Source organism: Oryza brachyantha, chromosome 10, assembly GCF_000231095.2.
Source record: "Oryza brachyantha chromosome 10, ObraRS2, whole genome shotgun sequence".
Classification (NCBI taxonomy): Eukaryota; Viridiplantae; Streptophyta; class Magnoliopsida; order Poales; family Poaceae; genus Oryza; species Oryza brachyantha.
This window is the reverse complement of record NC_023172.2, coordinates 2436258-2459450: the sequence shown is the minus strand read 5'-3', so window position 1 is coordinate 2459450 and position 23193 is coordinate 2436258. Positions and strand designations below refer to the sequence as shown.

General features: G+C 37.2%; 1 protein-coding gene across 1 annotated transcript; it reads right to left on the bottom strand.

The window, feature by feature from the left end:
• Positions 1–4122: 4122 nt before the first annotated feature.
• On the bottom strand, positions 4123–20944 carry LOC102702216 (geraniol 8-hydroxylase-like). Its single transcript, XM_006661592.2, is given in 5 exon segments — positions 4123–4729; positions 6898–7762; positions 7764–7797; positions 15586–15625; positions 20036–20944. Coding segments are annotated over 5 exon segments (2448 nt in total). The 5' UTR covers positions 20939–20944; the 3' UTR covers position 4123.
• Between the last annotated feature and the right edge of the window lie 2249 nt (positions 20945–23193).

Here is a 23193-nt window from a genome sequence, read left to right as displayed (position 1 = left end):
GTTCCAATGTATAAACCCCAAAACTCTGAAGGGTGCCAATATATGAAAGCAGTATCTAAGGGTGCGGTAGAAGTAGATGGTATATAGTCATGCTAAACGGGGGTAGGGGTACATGAAGTATATTTACTTATTTTACCTATTTCATTCATCATTTCCAATGGGAAGGTTAGGACAGATTTTTTATCTCTTTAAAAGGACTTTTCATATATAATTGACTTTCTAGATTAAAATAAAGATAAAACAATTAGAAAACATAAAACAATTAGAAACACTTTCACTTCATATAAGATAACTATATAAATCTTTTAATCATAAATATCTAAATTTTTAAAATTAAAGTTCAATCATTATTTTTAGTCACGTTAGAACAGCGATTGTGATATAAGTAGCTGTTTGGATCTAAGGATTTTTTAGTCTCTTGTCACGTTGGATATTTGGATGTAAATTAGGAGTATTAAAATATAGGTAATTGCATAAATAAAGACTATTTCATTAGACAAATTTTTAAGCCTAATTAATTTATGATTAGCAAATGTTTACTGTAGCATCATATTCGTTAATCATGGACTAATTAGGCTCAATAGATTTGTTTCGTAAAATAGTGCAGAGTAATGTGAGTTTTATTAATAGTCTATATTTAATACTTCTAATTAGTGTTCAAATATTCAATGTGACAGTGACTTAAAAAATTCACGAGGAAACAAACACCCCTAAATGTCATGAAGTTTGTGATCAACGCACTACCATAAATATTGATATAAATGTCATGAAGTTGTGTGATCAAGGCTGTACCATAGTAAACATAAGATCAATGCATGTCATTATTATTGGACATCCAAATACTATTGTTATTGGACACCTAAATAATTAAATCACTAATGATAATATCAACATAAATCTCTGATAAAATATAAATATTTTATGTGAAATAAGTAAATTTTTACATAAGTAATTTTTTTATTTATCAAATAACACATTGCTATAGAATATATTTTTAGTTAAGAAAAACAATATGTGCACGTACCGGTAATAACTCATATAATATTTAGGCTTGAGAGTTGCACAATTATTTTGTACTTTTGATAGATATAATACCAATAAAATTTCATTTATTATGGAAAGACGGAAAGTCTTGTAATGCAACTCATTTTGAATAAAGTGGTTTTTCATTAAATTTAGTCTTATAGACTTTAAATTTTATGTTAATATTAGATAGTGTAAATAAATTATTTAATTAAAATTGTTCATGTAATATAGTGATTCTGAAATGACTGTATTAATTTATTAATTTATTGTTGCAATGTTTGTAAAATTAACGTATAAATAAGGCCTTATAAGTTTTACAATTACCATTCAAATGTAAAAACTCTTAAATTATTACAATATGGTCCAACCTATAATTAATTACGCAAGCTATGAGTCACCGTTAATGGATGTTTTGCTACTAATTTGTCAAAATTTGTTTAAATAATCAAATTAACACATGCTCGATAGACAAATAAATTTGAATGTTTGGTTCATATAGAACTACATTAAAAAGAATTTATAATATCTTATTTACACTATTAAATTGGAGTATAGCATTAGCACAAGTATATTGCTAGTATTTATAAATGAAAAGTAATTTATATATATACACACATATATATATGATATTATATGTGAACTTGACAATGTAGTGGTTCTGAAATTAATATAGCTAAAAAAATTAAATGTTACGGACTAAATCAATAAACTACAATGAAAATATATCAAATTAACTCTAATTTGAGGTTGAAAATTAAAGCAAAAAGACGAGGCAAATAAAATCCCAAAAATAAAATTTAAATTTAGTGTTAAAATTTAAACTTTGAGTTATAAAAAAAGATGAGGCCAATAGGAATGGTTTAATTTTGTTTGTTAGGTTGGATAGTGACGGTTAAATTTGGTAACAATTAACATTAAATATATCTACTGCTCCTACTTAACACTAAACTAAAATAGGCGATTACTAAAATATGTTAACCCCTACGACCTGAAAAAAGAGGGTACGAGCTTCCACAGAGATTTTACATAAGCTGGTCCTAAAACAGTTGTAATAGCAGTTATGCAGCAGCTGCTGTAATCAGATGATCCTTAACACTTGTAGCTACCCAAATGAAAAGGATGATTTATTTAAAAATGAATGATGCATGTCTCAATTCACAATCCGAGTTAGAAAAGAAAATACTGGAAAACTTTATGTGAATATTAGTTATATTTACTAAAATCCTGGGTTATGAAAAGAAGACACATGTCTCAATTCACAATCTGAGTTATGAAAATATTACTTATACTCACTTTGTCCTAAATGTTTGACACCGTTGACTTTTTATACATGTTTGACTCTTTATCTTATTCAAAAAATTTACATAATTATTAATTATTTTTATATCATTGTATTTATTGTTAAATATACTTTTATGCACATATATAGCATTACATATTTGATAAAAAAATTAAATAAGACAAATAGTCAAACTGTATAAAAAACGGCGTCAAACATTCAGGTAGTATTTAAACTCCTGGAACACTTCATATGTAAGAAAATGCAGTCTGAGATATGTAAAAAGTGCAGCAAGCTACTGACTTGCCACAGGACCTCCAGGTGCATACAATTACTAACAGTATGCTCAATGATGCAAATTTCCCAGAAAATAATTGCCATGAGGGAAAAATTCACACATTTTTCCATTGAATCATGCAAACCAAATTAGTTGGTTAAGGCCATGAGTTCATAAGTAATAAACCGATTTGCAGGTCACATTAATTTTCCATTGAATCATGTAAACCAAATTAGGTGGCTAACATTATGAGCTCATATGTATTAGTTAAGCTGGGGAGCTGTTTATGTATTAATATTAATATTATTTTAACAGAAAATTTTCTTATTTTTCTTTCCTCCTAGAGCAGGGTCTGATTTCATATAAACTATGTAAGACAGAGTATTTCGCAGTAACCGGTGACACATTAGTCACGATCGGCACCATCGAAGCTACACCCCATGCGCCGCCGCCATTTTAGATTCGACGACATCTTACCACTGGGATCGCCACAACGATTCCTAGTGTCATAGGGCAAGAGACACGAAGGTGATGGATATGAATAGACGGGATGCAGAGGAGATTGCATTAGGGCTTGGCATGGGGAGGAGGATATGGCAGAGGCAGCGACAACATGGAGGAAGGAAGAGGATGCGGAGGCACACAGAGGAGGAGGAGGCAAGTGGATACAACGATGAAGAGAGGAGGTGGCGGCAGTAGGGAAGTGCTGAGGCTGGGTGGCCTAGGGGGAGGCGGACAAGGGGGGAGGGGTGGGGGAGGAAACATGAATTTTTCATTTAGGGACGTGGAAGGACATGATTGTAAAAGAAGTTTTTTGAAAGAGGTGGAAGAAGTTTTGCCATCCAAGGGATCCAACGACTTGCAACATTTGGAGCGAGGATCAAATGATTTGTATATTTTTTTATGTTGTGGCACACCAATTTTGCATTTCAGGGTTCCCCTTTCACTTAGAGAGATTCATTATGAATACAAGATACTACCTGATTTCAATTTTCTAGATGATCCGATTCCTAAAAAATATGTAAACAAATCTAGTAGAGCGAGGTTGTCATCCATTTTCATATCTATATGCATGCGAAATGAGATTGGTTCGGGTATGATATTGTAAAGTTGAATATGGATTTATTTAAGAAACTTTATGTACACATTTTTTAAGAAGTCAAATAGCTTGGAAAACATACTAAAATACACGGAGTTGCCAAGCTAACTGACACAATAAAAAGTGTAGGCTAAAGAAAAACATTTTTGTAAATAAATTTGAAAATAATAAAATAAAAATATTGAAATTGTTCATTTGCAAATATCCCGAAAGTTATTTATAGGTTATTATCAGCTATCAATATGAAGAACAAGTAAATGTCCAAATCCTAACTTGTTTATTCCAACATTACTTATCCCACTTGGATTAACATATGCCCCATGAATACAGCTGATGATTTATTACAATTTTCACACCAATCATCTCATGCCAGCTGCAATGTTTCCATCAACACAAGCTGCCTATTGTTCTTACCATTGGGGTGGCTTGCAAACTTCTTTACTCAATTTGGTGTTGCTATGGCACAGAGAGGAGTGGCTTTTGCTAGGGTCACACCAAACTTCTCAGTCGTATCAATCCCATTTCTTTGTGTCTCATCTGGGAGTCTCCAGTTGAAATGAAGTAATAGGGATGCTAGAACCACATGAACCATTCTAACAGCTAATGGCAATCCAGGACAGATTCGTCTTCCTGCACCAAATGGAATGAGCTCAAAGTCTCCACCTTTGAAGTCAACGGACCTTTCTATGAACCTCTCCGGCATGAACGTTAAAGGTTTTCGCCATACATCTCTGTCTCTACCCATGGCCCACACATTTACCAATACTTTTGTATCTTTAGGTATTGTATAACCCAATATTTGGATGGTTTTTGTAGCTTGCCGTGGCAACAAAAATGGAGCTGGTGGATGTAGTCTCAGTGTTTCTTTTATGACAGCTTGCAAGTAGGTTAATTGAAGCACATCAGATTCTTCAATTTTTCTTCTTGATCCAAGAACTCGTCCTATCTCATCACATGCTTTAGCCATTGATAGTGGGTTTTGAAGCAATTCTGCCATTGCCCATTCTACTGTGCTAGAGCTCGTGTCACTTCCAGCAGCAAACAAGTCCTATATTGATTCAAAATTTGACTTGTATATACGTGAGTGTCTACATGTATCTGACTTGTATAAAAACAATAGCGTGTTCCACGGTTGATTCAAAGAAAACAGAGTAAATATGAACCATTCAATCGTGCTATGAGCTTTTATAAATACGAATTAGAGTAAATTTCGCAAAACTTCAAGTATTTTGATCAAACTTTCATAAAATTACAGATTTAAAACATTGCATCACAAAATTATAGAATTAACAACAAATCTGTCATAGGCAAATTTAGCATTGAGTATCATGAAACTACAGATTTATAAATAAACTTATCGCAAAACTACATGTTAGTGTTAGTGTTAATTTCACCAGTAAAGGAAAACATTTATATCTTCAACATAACAGTGATTTTGTGATAATTTTAATATTGAACCTGTATTTTTGTGATTTTTAACCTTAAATCTATTGGTTTGTCCTAAATTTGGTGTTAAATCTTTAGTTTTGTGATACATTGTGTTAAATCTACAGTTTTGTGATATTTTGTTTAAGTACATATAATTTTAAATTTACTCTACACACTAATAGAGACTAATAAAGCATATAGAGTACTAATGGGATTATCCAGTCAACTCTAGAATACAATATGTTTTCCTCAGGTAAACAAGAAACAGAAAACCAAAGCCGTTTTTTTTAATATATGTTGCCTTAGAGTTACTTCAGTCTTCACGGAAAACTATTGGGACAATTGTAAATTTGTCATTGGTTTAAAACGTTATTGCAAAACTGCCACTAGAAAATTACAAAAATACCACTAAAACTATCATTCGGATAGCGTCCTTGCAATTTAGAAAAAACCAGTGACAAATTTACAAATGCTCCCAAAACTATTTGAACCGCCTGAGGACAGGCTCACTTTCTTACACATGGTCCAAATAGTTATAAAAAACTATAAAACAATTAGTCCTTCTAGACTTAAGTATCATATATCCCTAACAGGGAACAACAAATTAGTACTCCGTCAGTTCCTTTTACAGGACGCTTTGAAGATCGACACAACCTTTTTCTAATTGTATATTTGTAAAAATATTAAATATATAATTATCAAAAAATATAGTAATGCCATGCTCAGATATCAAATAATAATTTTAATTATTTAAAATTTTGAGGTTTTGTTGCATATATTTGTTGTAGAACGGAGGTAGAGTATAGTAAAAGTGCAACTATCTGCAGTTGACTTTGTTATTTTTCTTGATATATTGATTCAGTTTAACTTAAGATTTTCGTGTAGAAGATGTGATAACCTACTGCTTTTACCATATGACGAAACCTGGGCATATACCGTCAAGGGCTGAAAATCCATCTGTGTTATCACTTATCAGGCCCATATCTTGACATGTTCGAGAAACCAACCTAAAAAGAGAGGTCGAAGCAAAATGTGCTCCAATGAGTACTGCTCCCAAAAATTATGCCCTCCAATTTAGGTGATTCAAAAGAGTACCACAGTTTTTAGTAGATATTATGTAGAACCGTAAATGATCTTTATCATCTTAAGAGTTGGCCAATGAGAGTGACTTTCCCACATACATATTAGGCTAATAGTTTAATAGCCAATGAATACTAGGGTGCGAAGGTCCCATGGACCGTAGATACTTGTGTGGCCAATATACCTAAGAGACCGTTGGGTATGGCAAAGAGATTGAAGATTAAGGGAAACAGATGTGAAGAATAAAATTATTAAATAGTCGTCATACATTGGTTTGGAAGGTAATGTACCTAATATATAAGTGGGAGATTCACTCACCTTATTGACTAGCTTTTGGATAAAAATAATTATTTATTATCTAATAGTTTAACGATATGAGTTTTTTTAACTATTACCTTGTGGACTATTAAGAAGAAAATAACTTTTACTATTGATTAAACGTTTGATTTATTGTTGTTCTATCAAACACGCGTGCAATGCATGGGGGACTAGATAGAGAGGGCGTGTATGAGATTTTTGACTTGTGTGTATGCCTTTAGATTATCGTCCAATAACAGTGATTGAATTTGATTGATAGAATTAAAATTTTTAAATATTTGATCGCTGGCGGACCGGAAGAAAATGCATGTTTCAGTAGTGGTAAACGGGAACATGACAAGAGAACTTGCCAGACGTTTGTGCATTCGAAAAGAGGTGCATCATCCTTACCGTGAACAGAGACCGGAGCGTGTCGCCGTCGAGCCCCGCCGTGTCGTCGTCCCGCGCGGCGAGCCTCAGGAGTACCTCCAGGAAGTCCTCCTCCTCCTTTTGCCCATGCCGAGCGGCGCCACCGCCCCTTACCCCGCGGTGGTCAATCTCCGCGTCGAACAGCCGGTGCAGCCGCACGAACAGCCCAGCCAGCCGCCGACGCCAGCCTTGCAGGTCGACCGGAGCGAGCGCCGGGAAGAAGTCCGACAGGTTGGGGCTTCCGGCTGCCTGCATCATGTCCGTGATCACTTGCTGGAACTCCTTGGACGCGCCATGGTCGTCGAGGCTCGTCAGGTCGCGCGAGAAGATGGTGCGCGAGAGGAGGTTCAGGATCGTGGTGAACGCCACGCGGCCGATGTCCACCGGCGTCCCCTCGTGCGCCAGCCGCGAGACGTGGTCGATGAGCTCAGCCACCTTCTCTTGCCGGAGCCGACGGAGCGCGTCGAGCCGGTGCGTCGCGAACAGCTCCGTCGCCATGATCTTGCGGAGCTCGCGCCACCGTCGCCCGGGGGCCAGCCATGGGACGGAGTTCCGGGCGTGGTCACCGGTGGCGTCGGGGACGGACCGGGTGGCGAACACGGCGTCGTGCCTCTGCATGAACTCTCGGGCAGCCTCCGGCGAGGAAACGACCACCGTGGTGACCGCGCCGAGGCGGAGTGACATGAGAGGGCCGTAGGTCTTGGCGAGGCCGGCGAGAGCACGGTGGGGCTGGTCGCCGAGCAGGTGGAGGCTACCAATGAGTGGTAGCGGACGGGGTCCTGGCGGGAGGCGGCGTCGGGAGTGCGCAAGGAGATCGAGGAGGTAGACGGGGAGGAGGGAGAGCAGAAGCCATGACAGCCAAAGCAACAAAACTGCCATGGCTACGCATTTCAGTGTGTTCGACAAACTACAAATGGGAAAAATGCTAGTACTAATAGTACTATAAATGCTAAATTAAATGACGGCAGGTGTCAGCGTCAACTCCTGGGTGTGATTTGATTCAGAAACTGACACTTTGGTGACAGCCTTTAAGATTCCATCGATGTCAACCACTTCAGTAGCAATAGTCAATCTAATAGCCAACTCAGAACAGTACAATAGCAGGCTATAAGCCAGCTATAAGCATATTTTAAAGAGATAAGAGAGGAGAGAGAAGAGAGGTGGGCTACTAATTTGTAGCCAGCTACACGCGGACTTTAAAACAAAATATGTGTATGACATGTCGGACCATGTATTAATGTTTCGTAGGTAACTATTGTATGAGTTGGCTATTAGATTGGCTATAGATGAATTAGAGCTAGTAGTTGACTATACTATTGAACTTGCTCTCATACAATAGCTATCTACAAAGCATCAATACATGTCCCACATGTCATACATATATTTTGTCTTGGAGCCCATGTGTTGCTGACTTATAAATTATAAATTAGTAGCTCATCTCTCATCTCTCTCCCCTCTTATCTCTTTAAAATATACTTATAGCTGGCTTATACTCTAAGGTCACCTCCAATAGGTATCTATAAGAGCAAGTTTAATAGTATAGCCAACTACTAGCTCAAATTCATTTATACTCAATCTAATAGTCAACTTATACGATACTTACCTACAAAAATTTAATATATGGTCCAACATGACATATATACATGATGTCTTGGAGCCCGTGCTATAGCTAGCTACAAATTAGTAGTCCACTGCTCTTCTCTCTTATCTCTTTAAAATACACTTATGATTGACTTATAGTCTACTACTGTACCTGCTCTAAGCTATCTATAAGATATACCATACAATTTTTTAGTAGAAGAGAGATAAAAACTATTTCTTAATCAAGATATAGTCACTTGCACATATTTTAATATCAAGTGAGAATAAATTATATGGTCATTTGTATTATGAGATATTATTTGCTAGAGCTAGACTATCGAAGAAGTTGTCTTTTAAAATTTTAGGGATAGTATGTTATCTTTGATGTTGGAGGTAGCCAAACATATATACTCTGTGACGCCGTTGACTTACTTATCAGCCAGCCAATGGTGTTAGTTCTGCCCTCTTTAGTTGCTTTGTCAATGCTAATTTACATAAGGCCGCGTTCGCCGTAGGGGCTAAGTTATCTAGGTTTCCCCTTGTTTTTCGCGCGTATGTTTCTCGAGCTGTTAAACAGTATATTTTTTTTAAAATTTTCTATTGAAAAGTTGTTTTAAAAAACCATATTAATCTATTTTATATTTTTAATAATTAATAATTAATTATGTACTAATCTATTACTACGTTTTCCGTGTCGGATAAAACTAACCCTCCCCACCCCACTCCGATCCCAAACACGGCCTAAATTTAGCTTAGACCCAAACAAGAATTAAGTGAATGTGTTAGTTTTCTTAAATTTTCCCTGATCATTGGGTTGAGGACACCAGTTTTTAAATCTGTTTTCCGAATAACATAAGCTGATCAGGAAGAAATGCCCTGGATGACGCACCGTAAAATATTAAGGGCCTATCGTTTCAAAGGATTTTTAGACAAAAACTAGAGAAATTAAACTGTTTCTTTTAAAATTTCTATAAAATTCGTGTAAAACGAAGAGACCCTAAAACATCACGCTTCAGTTCATGATAGTTTATAGCACATCCATAATGTGCATATATTTAATCATGATAAGATAACTTATTCCTAAAATGAATCTCTAAGCTGATCGGGACCAGGAGATATTAATATTGTACAGTGCACATGCCCGGCATGAAACAGCTACCGGTACGTGGATCGCCCATGGCGAGAGGAAAATCTATCAATGAGGACTCACAAATTACTGCTTACTCCATATTTTTTTAATTATATAGCACTATTAACTTTTGGATCGACCGTTCGTTTTATTCAAAGATTTTATTCAGATATGGAAAATTATAAGTCATACTTAAAGTTTTTACAATATAAATCATATTATAACAAAATAATTAGTAGTTATATAATTTTTTAAATAAGACTAATGATCAAACGTAACCATCAAACGTAACCATAAAAATCAATAGTGTCATATAAAGAACATGAAACGAACATGAAACACATGGAGGGAGTACATGACATCTCACGCTTTGTTTTGAGATATTTATCTAAGATATATGATAAATGTATGTTAAATATGTTAAATGTGACGAATATACTTGTTGCGAAATACATTGATAAATGTATGTTAAACATACATATCGAAAAAATGGATGGATATATGTTAAAATTGAAGTATTGTAAGAATGATATAGAGAAGAATGATTTGACATGCTTACATATTAATCTTTAAAATCTAATAAATTGCACATGATCTAGTATGTTTGTATGAACTTTCAATCTAATAGTTACTAGTGTGTTATGTTTGTTTGTTGAGCTTATGTATGAGTTTTAAATATAATATTTGCTAGCGAATGATAATATGGCATGATTATATGTTGAGATTAATAGCATAACGCCGTTGACTTACTGATCAGCCGGTCAATGGACTTAGTTCTGCCCTCTTCAGTTGCTTTGTCAATGCTAATTTACAGAGCATCAGGCTAAATTTATCTTAGACCCATACAAGAATTAGGTGAATGTGTTAGTTTTCTTAAATCTTCCCTGATCATTGGGTTGAGGAGGCGATTTATGATTCTATTCACCAGTTTTTAAATTTGTTTTTCCGAATAACATAAGCTGATCAGGAAAAAGTGCCTTGGATGACGCACCTTAAATATTAAAACGTCACGCTTCAGTTCATAATAGTTTATTGCACATCCATGATGTACATATAATTAATCATGATAAGATAAATAATACCTAAAATGAAGCTCTAACCTGATCCGAACCAGGAGATATTAATATTGTAGACTGCACATGCCCGGCATGAAACAGCTATCGATATATGAATTGTCAATGGCGAAAGAAAAATCAATCAATGAGGACTCATAATAAATTACTGCATGGCATTCCTCACTTTATTACGAGATATATGGTTAAATACGTCTTAAATATGTTAAAATGTGATATGTCCTTGTTACGGATTATATAGATGAATGCATGTTAAATAGGCATATTAAAATAATGAATGATATACATTAAAATATTGTAAGAATGATGTGGAGCAGAATGATTTGACATGCTTGTATATTAATATTTAGAATCTAATAAATTGTACATGATCTACTCTGTTTTTATAAGGTTTAAATCCAATAGTTACGATCGTGTTATTATATGATATTTTTGCATGTTAAGCTTATGTAGCATGCTTGTATTAGTTTTAAATATAATAGTTGCTAGTGAATGAAAAAGATGGTATAGCGTGTTTATATGTTGAATTTATAGCTAATGCATAATACCTATAAAGAAAGTATATATTAGTGATCGATGGATTAAAATACTGACATGCACCATACTTCACAGACAAATTTTCTAGTTATTTACTTTTTTCTTTATTATCTCTGCTCCTATCCAGGAGATATTATTTATTCTTGATTAAACATGTCCTTGCCCTTTTCAGTTTGCTCATCTGGATTGTTTATTCTTTCTTTCTATAGGGTGGAGAAAGCCAATATTGAGCAAGCTAGAAAACGTTTTACATAGCCTCCCTAAGATACTTATATGGTAATTAGTGTTAATTTTTGTTCTGCTCGTTTTGCACACTGATAGTTAATCTTTATGTCCTGGAAACCTCGTTTTCAGCAATAAGATGAAGCTCGGATACAATTGATCTGCCCTCTAGTTGGCTAGAAAGGCTGATGCCTGATTGCCCAACTCAAGGCATGAAAATTTGGTACTACCTAAGCGTGACACAACCCGAATACTATTGGGCTCATGTCAGCCTGATCTGACCGTGGAGCCATGCACAGGGACGGAGCCAGGATGTTGGATGGATGGTGTCATAGACTCATAGCAATTAGGCTAATCAAAATCTATTGGTGTTAGCTGACACCACCGCCACAACAGTGGCTCCGCCCTGGCCATGCATGGGTCTTTCCCTCGGCACGACGTGCTGGCCAACACACCTTGATAGAATGCCTGCGTGTGGCTATGGAAGCCCATGGGCCATGGTTGAGGAGATGGAATATAGGGAGCTCGAGGGCTCCTTTGCTGGCAGCGACTGGCCATCCGATGGATGCAACACATTCCCTGACGACCACCGAGGTATAGCTCTCGCAACAGCAACACGGTCACCAGCTAGAACACAAAGCGTCCAGCGTGGCATGCTGTACAAGCATGAGCTAGACATCACAGGGACGTCCCCGGGAAGATGAGCTTGGCGCAGCAGCCATGGAAGCCGAGAGTGGCTTTGTCGTAGGCCAGGGGCAGCACCCTGGAAGGTGTCAAAGGTGCTGAGTCGCACACACTGCCTTCTATGGGACCTGAATTTCTCCTGCTGACTTCTCCCACACCATAACCGTTGCTAGACGCCGTGGTACAGCTTCCTGGCCACAACCCAGCGCTGATGTGACGTCGATAAACAATGACAACGACGAAGATGCTTGCTCGTGTGGTGACATCATTGCCGTTACCGTGGCCGCCATGAAGGTTACATGGAGTTTGCCCATGCTACCAAAATCTAAACAAAAACATAGTATTGAAGGTTACATAGAGTTTGCCCATCAGCATGACTATAGTAGTTGGCCCTGATCATGCCTCTGAGCAAAGTAGCGAATGACCCACATCTTATTAATTGCGTCGTGCTTGGGCCGCAAGCTTAACTTGTGGGCTCGTCCAACATAATACAAAGTGACAGTTGGGCTATGCTGGCTTGGAAGTCTTTGGGTCGTGCCGTTATCATGCCTGAGCCAGGCCATGTCAAGCTACTCATATGGCCATCTATAGTTTGGACTACTCATCTCCCCATTGGAGACGCCACTAACCGTTTTGTCTATGCAGAAAACCACCAAAATGAATAGATACAAAACCATATTGCCCTTGTCGTAGGACCTGCTGCCATAGCAGCCCCGTCGACCTCTAATTGACGCTACCGTTGAGTCGTGATGAGTAACTTATAAATCTTTATTTTGGTGTAATTCACTAAATCATAAGAGGTAGTAACACTTACTATATATTTTTTTAATTCCGCCAGTTAGTCTGCCCTTGCCCCCCGCGTCCTGCCGCATGGAGGTTAGTGTTTTTTATTTTTTGAAATACATATATCTATGAGTATAGGAGTGCAGGGTATGCTAGGGCATATTAGACACACCCTATATGTCCGCTTTGGTTAAAATCATTAACAATATATTTGCACCCTTTTGTGTACAATTTATTGGTTCGTATTTGTCTTTTTCTTGTTTTGCATATCAGGAGAAAAAACTCATGTTTCTTTGCCTATTTTTAAACTCTTCATAGAACTAGTTGAAAAAATAGTAATATACATACTCATGTATGAGTATTTACTTATCTGATACGATACATTTAATAACATAAGCAGAAATTCATCAAAAGTTTTTTTATAGTTGTTTACACAAATAATCTCATTACTGATAGAATATTTTCATTGGTAAGAGCTGTTTACTACCTTTTACTAGACAAGTGGCTTATTGACCTAGGTTGGTGTGGCCATAGCACACAGATGAATGGCCTTTGCTAAAGTCACACCAAACTTCTCTGTCATATCAATCTTATTTCCTTCGACCTCAGCAGGAAGTTTCCATTTGAAATTAATTAATAGTGATGCAAGAACTACATGCACCATTCTAACTGCTAATGGCAATCCAGGGCAGATTCGTCGTCCTGCACCAAAAGGGATGAGCTCTAGATCTCCACCTTTGAACTCAATTGTCTTATGCAGAAATCTCTCTGGCATGAACTTCATAGCTTCTGGCCATATATCTTCATCTCGACCCATGGCCCAAACGTTTATCAACACTCTTGCACCTTTAGGTATTATATAACCTAATATTTGAATCGTTTTCGTAGCTTGCCGAGGTAATAAAAATGGGACAGGTGGATGTAGCCGAAATGTTTCTTTTATGACAGCTTGCAAATAGGGCAGTTGACTAATTTCAGATTCTTCAATTCTCCTTCTTGACCCAAGAACTCGTTGGAGCTCATCACATACCTTGGCCATTGATAATGGGCTTTGAAGCAATTCTGACATTGCCCATTCTACTGTGCTAGAGCTCGTGTCACTTCCGGCAGCGAACAAGTCCTACAACACAAAAATACACAATTAAACGGCAATGAATTAATAGCACACAATAGTGGAACAGTACCCACACCATGGATCAATACTAACCATTAACTTGTGCATCCACATCTTGAAGTTGAAGGTTAAAAGTTTTAAAAGCTTAACTATATCTTGTGACTAATTATTATTAAATATTTATAACCAGATGCGTATAGTATTTGTTTAAGCATTCAATTATGTATGTCTAGAACTGACTATTATAATAAATTACTCGTTTCTGATATTGCTCTATCAAAGATTCAGACCTGTCTGCACATGTCAATAATTATAGATCTAATGGTTTAAATTGTCTTCGATGACCGACCTAACAATCCACTTCCATATATATGGAAACGTTTTGCGGTTTTGGTGAACGGTGACCCTTGACGTGTAGGCTTCTGTTCATACATAGCCTAAACGTTGTTTCACAATTCACAGTGATTTGTTTGGAAGAAGAGTCCAAATTTATGACTCATTTGATTAAAACAAGAGTGATATCTTCTATCAACATATGTTCTTAGTGCTATTCGATATCGACTGTTTCTTTGGTACCTGTTGAACATGACTACCACAGAACTACACAAATTCGTCAGGATATTTATGCCGGTTGTACAATACCCGGCACAAATAATGTTAAATCTGGGACATCCCGTGTGCTCACAGCAAAGACCGGCACAAATATATACGCATTTGTGCCAGGCAAACTCGGTAAAAAAAAAAAAGCAATGGTCGGTACCTCACTATGGGTAACGGGTATTAAGAATAACTGGCATAACTGGGGCTCATTTGTGCCGGCCAAATGAAATATCCAAAAATGTTCTATTTGTGTCGGTTGATGGCAAAACCGACACAAATATTGGGCTCACTTGTGCCCTATAACTAGTACAAACACAATAATCGAACTTCAAATAGCTGAAATAGAAATAAAAATGTGTTCCTATAAACTTTTTGTTAAAATTTCACAAAATATAGTTTAAAACACCAGATTATGTTAATTTTTTGGATCTTATTTGATCTTATAATTTTTGGATTACTCATTCATGATGTTTATATGGTTTTGAAAGTGAAATTTACCAGCTATATGTGATTTGAATTTGAAAGAAGGCATATACCTGGTGAAATTACCGCATTCATTATTAGTCATTCTTGTAAATAGCAAGTGCAACATATTATTTATTTCCTTTATTTAAGGTTAATCTCCTAGGAGTAGTGCCAATATCAAGCGTTGGATCAAAATAAAATTAATGGACGGCCAAAACATCTTGGAGCATTGTAAGAAATAATATGTTGGGTTTCAGTAATTACAGCATCCCCGTGCCCAGTTTTTAATGCTAGGCTTGCACCTTATTTACGCGTATGCCGAAGAAACAAAAAATCCACATGGACGTCCGAGAGTCAGTGTGGACGGTATGTGCATTATTAGTGCTTAGATGTATCGGTAGCTTTCATTATTTACTTAAGAGCATCTCCGAGAGATGTCCAAAATTAGAGTCCCAATATTCATGTATTAGGAACATCCCAAAAATATTGGGCTAAAAAATCACTAATGTCAGCCCTTTTCAACTAATTATTGACTAGACCAATCGATCCAAACTATGTATCCTTACTCTATCTATGATAAAATTTTAATAGACAAAACTACATATTCTTCAACACAGCAAAGCTATAGAATCTTGAACAATGCTACGTATTCTACCGATACCTTTTATCACACTGGTTGATTTAGATGCACTGGTGTATGGAGCAGCGGCAACGCCGGCTAATACTGTGTATGGACAGAGTCGAAAGGCCATGCTGCTGTTGCAGAAGTCAGGGACGCCTGAGCAAGACAACAACTCAGGAACACATGCAGCTGTGGTGGATGCGGGAGATTTAGAGCATTTTCAACAGCTCATCTAAATTTGGTCATGCATACTTTTATTTGGATGATCATCTAAAATACTTTCATCCTTCATATTCTCCTTTGTACTTCAGCAGATCATCTATATATGACATCCTCTATATCTATTTAGAGGATTAGAGAGAGTTTCTTTCTTCTAATATGGATGACATCTAAAAATAGATGATGTTCTATTTATAGGATGGAGGATGGGATGGATGAGGAGATGCTCTTAGGGCTAGAGACGACGCGAGCGATGGGCTGGATAGAAATGGCGGAAGCAGCGAGCTGGAGTCTGGAGTTAGCACGGGTGTCGGGCTGGAGACGCCGCGTGCAGCGCGATGGAGGACGCACGCGGCGGGGTGGAGACAGAGATGCCGTTGCTGGAATCGAGAGCGTGAACTGGACAGAGAAAAGGACACGATTGATTCACGTTCCACACGCTGGACCGTATTTGGGAATGCACAAGATCGTCTCAAATCATGGATACAATTGAGGTGATATTAGAAATACCTAAATTTTAGAAATAGATTTAGACATATGTTGGAGAAGTATTTGCTGATCTACTTTCCAAATTTTAGTTTTTAGAGTCTATTTTGGATATCTGTTGGAGATGCTCTAATAATGATAAGTCAAACGAAGCAACCAAAAATACAGTTAAAAAATATAATTTATGGGTTAAATTCCTTATCCGTTTTCTAACTGTCTACTCCCTCTGTTTTATAATGTAAGATATTTGACTTTTTTTGGTTACAACGTTTGATCATTTGTTTTATTCAGAAATCTATGAAAATATCATTTATTTTGCTTATGATTTACTTTATTATCAAAAGAAATTTAAACATAACTTGTTATTTTTTTATTTGTGTTAAATTTTTGAATAAGATGAATGGTCAAACGTTACAACAAAAAAGTCAAATATCTTACATTATGAAATGGAGATAGTAAATACCAATGTTAGCAAAAAAGAACCATCGTAAAACCAACTCAAAATAAATAATGTGTTATAACTGATAAAAGCATCTCCAACGAAGTTGCTTTATACCCCTCCAAGCCAAATTTTGCCAATTTTGAATTTTAGCTTCAACAAACTTGCCAACCTAGCCATCCGGCTGGCCAAACTGCCCTTCCTGCTAGCCATATTTGGTTAGCCAAAATTGCCTTACCAATGGCAGACCTCACACATATTGTCTAGACATTAGTATTTAGATAGTTATAAATGGAGATGCCGTTGGAGTGTTTAGCAGATATGGAGGAAAATCTTTTTAGCTAGTAGGCCAAATAGACAACTAAAGAGTTAAAAATAAAGATGTTGGAGATGCTCTATGCTAATATGCAAACTAGTGAGTTCTTCTAACTTATATGTAGAAATGGATAATGTGTTACATGGTTCATTTCAAACAAATAGAGAGCAGAGCAATAGAGCAAAAACTATGCAAGTAAGAAGCATTTAATTGTACAACGAGCTGTCTCTGAATTTTTACCGAGTAATTAACCATATATTGTACTAATGCAATTAGCCAGTCAACTATAGAATATGAGATGTTTGACTCAAGGGCAAGAACGCAACAGAACAAAGTGAGCCTTTTTTTCCCCTTGATGTTAGCTTTGGGTATATATGTGTTCTCTTATGTCCTTTTCTAACTTCTACTCCCTGGCTTTTTGAGTGTATTTCTAACTTCTACTCCCTGGCTTTTTGAGTGTATGCCTCAGAATTACTATATGGTGTATTTTTGTAAAACTAATTCATAGAGAAGTTGTTTAAAAAGCACATTAAACTAATTTTAAAGTTTTTTTTACCTAATACTATATTAATTATACGATAATCAATTGCTCCATTTCTCTGGGAGAAGTTCCTAACCCTGTCCTGTTATGCGATAGGTCTACATAATTCTGAAAACTTCAAAATTCAGATCATATGTCAGTACACATGAAAACGAAAACAACATATATGTATATCAAAAGTGCAGTTCTATTTGCTTCGTTAGTTCAAGTTAATATGTGTTAGGGCTCGGTTGGAGGAGCTTAAGATTCCGAGAAGCAGCATGTGGAAAGCCAACTTCTTAGGATTTAAAAAAATTGGGTTTCCTAACTTCTGGCTTCTAGTCCATTTTCTAGATTCTACAATTTCAGATTTTCAAAAGCTGCGCGCTGTTTGGGAGAAATTCTGACTTTCAAAGATTATGTAAGAAGCAGCAGCTACCAGAAATATAGACTTTTAATATGTTTGTAGTGAATATATATATTAAAAAGTGCAGTTTTATTTGCTTTGTTAGTGAACTTAATATGCTTGTAGTGAATAAATATATAATACCATAATGGATATTTCTGTTGTTTTCATTGTACCACATGCAACCAAAGGAATCATTGCGGGCTTAAAAGCTAGTGTATCCGCTTTTGCTATCTGCCCGACATATCTCCGCATGATCGCTGAAAAAAGCCCCCCCCTCCCCCCACCCCCAACGCACACACGCCGACCGTCACTCCCAACCCAAAAAAACTATAGTATATACTTTTTATTAAAAAACTAATTACATACTTGGTAGCATGATTTGGTAATTAAAGAAAGGTGCTTTTATGAATAAGATTAATTGTGAAGATGATAGGATATTTCAAGCAATGCCAAATTAAAAGATAATATATACTTTTTGAGTAGAATAGAGAGGTCAAACGTACAAGTTTTTCAGGCTATTATGCCGTGCTGTTTTAGAAGTCCTACTGTAATTTTACCCGAGGCAAGAAGAAACTATGTTTTAGTTATATTATACATACATGTATTACCTCCGTTTTTATATTATAAGATGTTTATTCATATGAATGCTAATCAATCTAGAGACATATAGAACATATTCTTTGATTGTTGATGAATCTAGGTAGGGCCAATCATCTTATTATATGGAATTGAGCATATATATTTTTATTTTGGCTATTACATTTACATGAGGGCCTCCTTTTGCACTCACAGTCAAGTTCTTTCAGCCTCGTCAGTATGCTTGAAATAAGCACAAATGAAACCATTTATTAATGATTAAAAATAATTTATGGTTGAAAATTTTATCTACATGTTCTTAAGAATTTAAAAGAAAAGATCAAAACTTAAACTACTCACTCTTGTAAAATTTTTTTTTCATTTAGAATAAGATTTAATCAAACTTGTAAAGTTCCGACAACCAATTTTTTGTTAGAACAAATTGATAAAACCAAATGAGTTTATAATATTATGATAGTACCTTTTGTGAAAAAAATCTATTTATATAATTTGTTTTGCATTTAAACTAAGCATTTTAAAATTAATTGTTTGTTGGAATTTCAGAATTTTGCAGATATTTTTGACTCGAGAAAGTATGATAAAAAACACCGAAATCAGCTTTAAATTAAATTCTAAAATTTAAATTTCGGCTTATAAGCATACCTATAAGTGAAAAGGACGTGTCCTCAGTGGCTAATCACTTTATTTGTATACAATTCAAAGCAACATATTTTGACTATTAACAGAGGAGTTTCAATCATTCATGTCACAGTTTTTGATGACAGCAACCAAGTTAAGCTATCAGTCCCTACTATTATTGGTCAAAAGAACATTCAAGCTTTAGCAGCCTGCAGTACACAGCTGCATTAGTTGCAGACGGAACGATCAAGATCCACAGACATACACCTAAAGACAAATAGATAGCGCCTCCTAACTTTAACTGTCTGACATATCGCCCATAGATCGACGATAGGTTTCATACCTTTTACTTGTAGGAGTGTAGTAAAATTTATATCTAATAATATATTTTATAAGTATATTAAATATTTTTTCAAAATTTTCGTTAGATATATTTATAAATTTCTTTTTTTAAACGATATATGACATAATTATATTACAAAGTTATATATTTTAGTTTTAATTTTATCCTTATAGAATTTCTACCAGGTGTATACCAATGATGTAATATAACAAAATCAGATCCGTTAGATCCAAAGTAATAAAAGGCTCATAATTATCTCTGGTACCTTAAAAAAGTTCTAAACGTTAGAGGAACCAAACCGAAAATTAAAAAAAAACTGTAGCGAGGTTTCTGCAACAGAAGATGATGATAACTCGTTCTTACCGTGAATAGTGACCGGAGCGTGTCGCGGTCGAGACAAGCCGTGTCGTCATCCCGCGCGGCGAGCCTCAGGAGAACCTCGAGGAAGTCGCCGTCCTTATCCTTCATCCCATGCACTCCGGCGTCGCGGCCGTGCAGCCTGCGACGCTCCACCTCGGCGTCGAACAGCCGGTGAAGCTGCCCAAACAGGCCGGCCAGCCGCCGGCGCCACCCCTGTAGGTCCACGGCGGCGAGCGCCGGGAAGAAGTCCGACACGTTCGGGCTCCCGGCCGCTTCCATGATGCCCGTGATCAGCCGCTGGAACTCCTTGGACGCCCCGCGGTCGTCGACGCTCGTCAGGTCGTGCGAGAAGATCGTGCGCGAGAGGAGGTTTATGCTCGTGGTGAACGCCACCCGGCCGATGTCCACCGCCGCGCCCTCGCTCGCCAGCCGACCGACGTGGTTCACGAGCTCCGCCACCTTCTCCTGCCGGAGCTCATGGAGCGCGTCGAGCTGGTGCGTCGCGAATAGCTCCGTCGCCATGACCTTGCGGAGCTCGCGCCACCTCGGACCGGGGGGAAGCCATGGGACGGAGTTCCTGCCGTGATCACGGACGGCGTCCGGGGTGGACCGGGTGGCGAAGACGGCGTCGTGCTTCTGCAGGAACTCGCGGGCGACCTCCGGCGAGGAGACGACCACCGTGGTGACGGCACCCAGGCGGAGGGACATGAGGGGGCCATATTTCTTGGCGAGGCCAGCGAGCGATCGGTGTGGGTTTTCACCGAGAAGGTGGAGGCTGCCGATGAATGGCAGCGGACGTGGCCCTGGCGGGAGGCGGCGTCGGGAGTGTGCAAGGAGGTCGAGGAGGTAGACGGAGAGGAGGGAGAACAGAAGCCATGAGAGCCATAGAAGAAGCACAGCCGCCATTGCTACGTGTGTGTGCGGAGGAGACGGATATTTTGCCACTATATAAAAAGACGAGACAACGGCGTCAGTGTTCCGGTGTGTGATCCCGTTAGGCCGGTATGCAAGCATATTTCGATGACATAATTACTAAAATATAAAGTCAGATAAATTTTATGAGGATGAAACTCCTATCTTATCGTATGAAACTCCCTCGTTTAATAACCCTATATCAAGTTAGTAATTTTATTGATGTAATATCCTAGTACGATAACCCATGAAATATGTATTAAGCCTTAAGAAATTGCGTCGTGTAACACGAAGGCACCAAGCTAATGAAATCAATTGCACCTTTAGCGCTTTTGTAGCAGAATTATGAAGCACTTTGTGAGATAGATTTTCATCTCTCTCTCATGGATGATCCACTCATTTTTCATCTAGATAATTGTTAATGTGTTTAAAAATAATTAAATAACTAATATAAGATATATTACTCTATAAACATACAATTTTAAATTTGATTTCTATAGTTTTAAAAATAAAATAATTAAAACCACTCTGTCTACATTCGCAGTTAAATTTCTTATTGGTTTATAACTCGCACAGGTTGAATTTAAACCATTTTATAAATTGATATATCTCATGTTAGTCTATCTTATTAACATTTTTTAAAAAATTTTTAATAAATATTTGAGAGATGACATTAAAACAGTGGATATTAAATGTGAGGGGCGAAAATACCTCCCCCACGTACTGTAGCGGCCATGTCACGACTACAGGCTACGCACGAGTTTCCGTTGATGACTTTAATATACTGTAGCGGCTGCGCAAGAAGCTCCGGCAGACGGAGTCATCATCGACGGCGGCGGCGGCTGCGACTGGACACCGCCGCGGCGAAACCGACCGGATCGAGTCGACAGCCGCCGCCTGAAGCGTTCAACACATTTTCCCACCGTTCAGCCCACAACGACCGGCCGAGTCCTGCTGCTGCCGCGGGGCCACGTCGGCGTCAGCGGCGGCGGCGGCGAGCCGGCGACGAAGACGGCTTCTTGGCCGTGCTGCTTGGGGAGTACTACCTCGACGGCGGCCATGGCGATGGATTCAGCTTCTTTCGAGGCGGCGGCCACGTGTTCAGCTAATTTGTGATTAGTAGCTTCCTTTAATTTGCTCTTGTAATGATCCAATTCATTGGTTTGGGGATTGTCAAATATAAAATGTGCAAAATTAATCTCAATAAAAATATTCATCATCGATCTATACTAGCTTGTTCATTAGAAGCATATATATCAATTTATTTTTCCCTCGTCCGCCTTCCAACTTTTGGGGCAAAACATCTCCGAGAGAATAAAATTCAAATTATAAACATAACTTAATTGAATTATAAGAAGATTGCACATGCTAATTAATTCATTAATAATTTTATTACTGAATTAAGCAATCGGTGTACATGAATTTTTTGAGATTCTAACATTGTGATTTGTAAACAGGGGCATACTTATCTTTGTCACATAAATCGTATGTTTTTGAAGCCAGAGCTACGCTGCTTACCAAACATAACCCTCTACTTCACAAACTTATCAGCAGAGCTGCTCTTGGGTGAAGCTAGTGGAGCAAATTAGAAAAAACTAGAGCAAAGCAATGCCAAACAACTGTGAGATGGATTTTCATCTCTCTCGATGGATGATCCACTCATTTATAATTGTATAAGATATACTATTTTGTAAATATAGAAATTTAAATTTGATTTCTCTATTTTTTAAAAATAAATTTTAACTATTCAGCCTACAGCTGCAGTTAAATTTCTTATTTTACAACCCGTACCATTTAAACCTATTTGTGAACTGCTATATCTCATATTAATCTATCTTATATTTTTATAAAAAAAATTTAACGAGTATTTGACATGACATTGAAAAAGAGTGGATATTAAATGTGAGGGACGAAAATACCTCACCCACATACTGTAGCGGCTATTGCACGACTGCAGCCTACGCACGAGTTTCCGTTGATGACTTTAATAGACGAAGCAGAGGGTATTGACCGGCAAGGTTTGTATAGTCCGGCCACTGGAACTGCACCGCATACTTATCCATCACATTCTGAGAGCAATAATTCAGCCCAACAGTGAATCTCAGTGCTAGCTCCACTTAATTAGTTTCCATAAGAAACTACTGCCTCGGTCATATTTTGACGCCGTTACCATTCATATTATTTAAAAATTTTACATAATTACTAATTATTTTTATATTATTTTATTTATTATTATACTTTTATATATG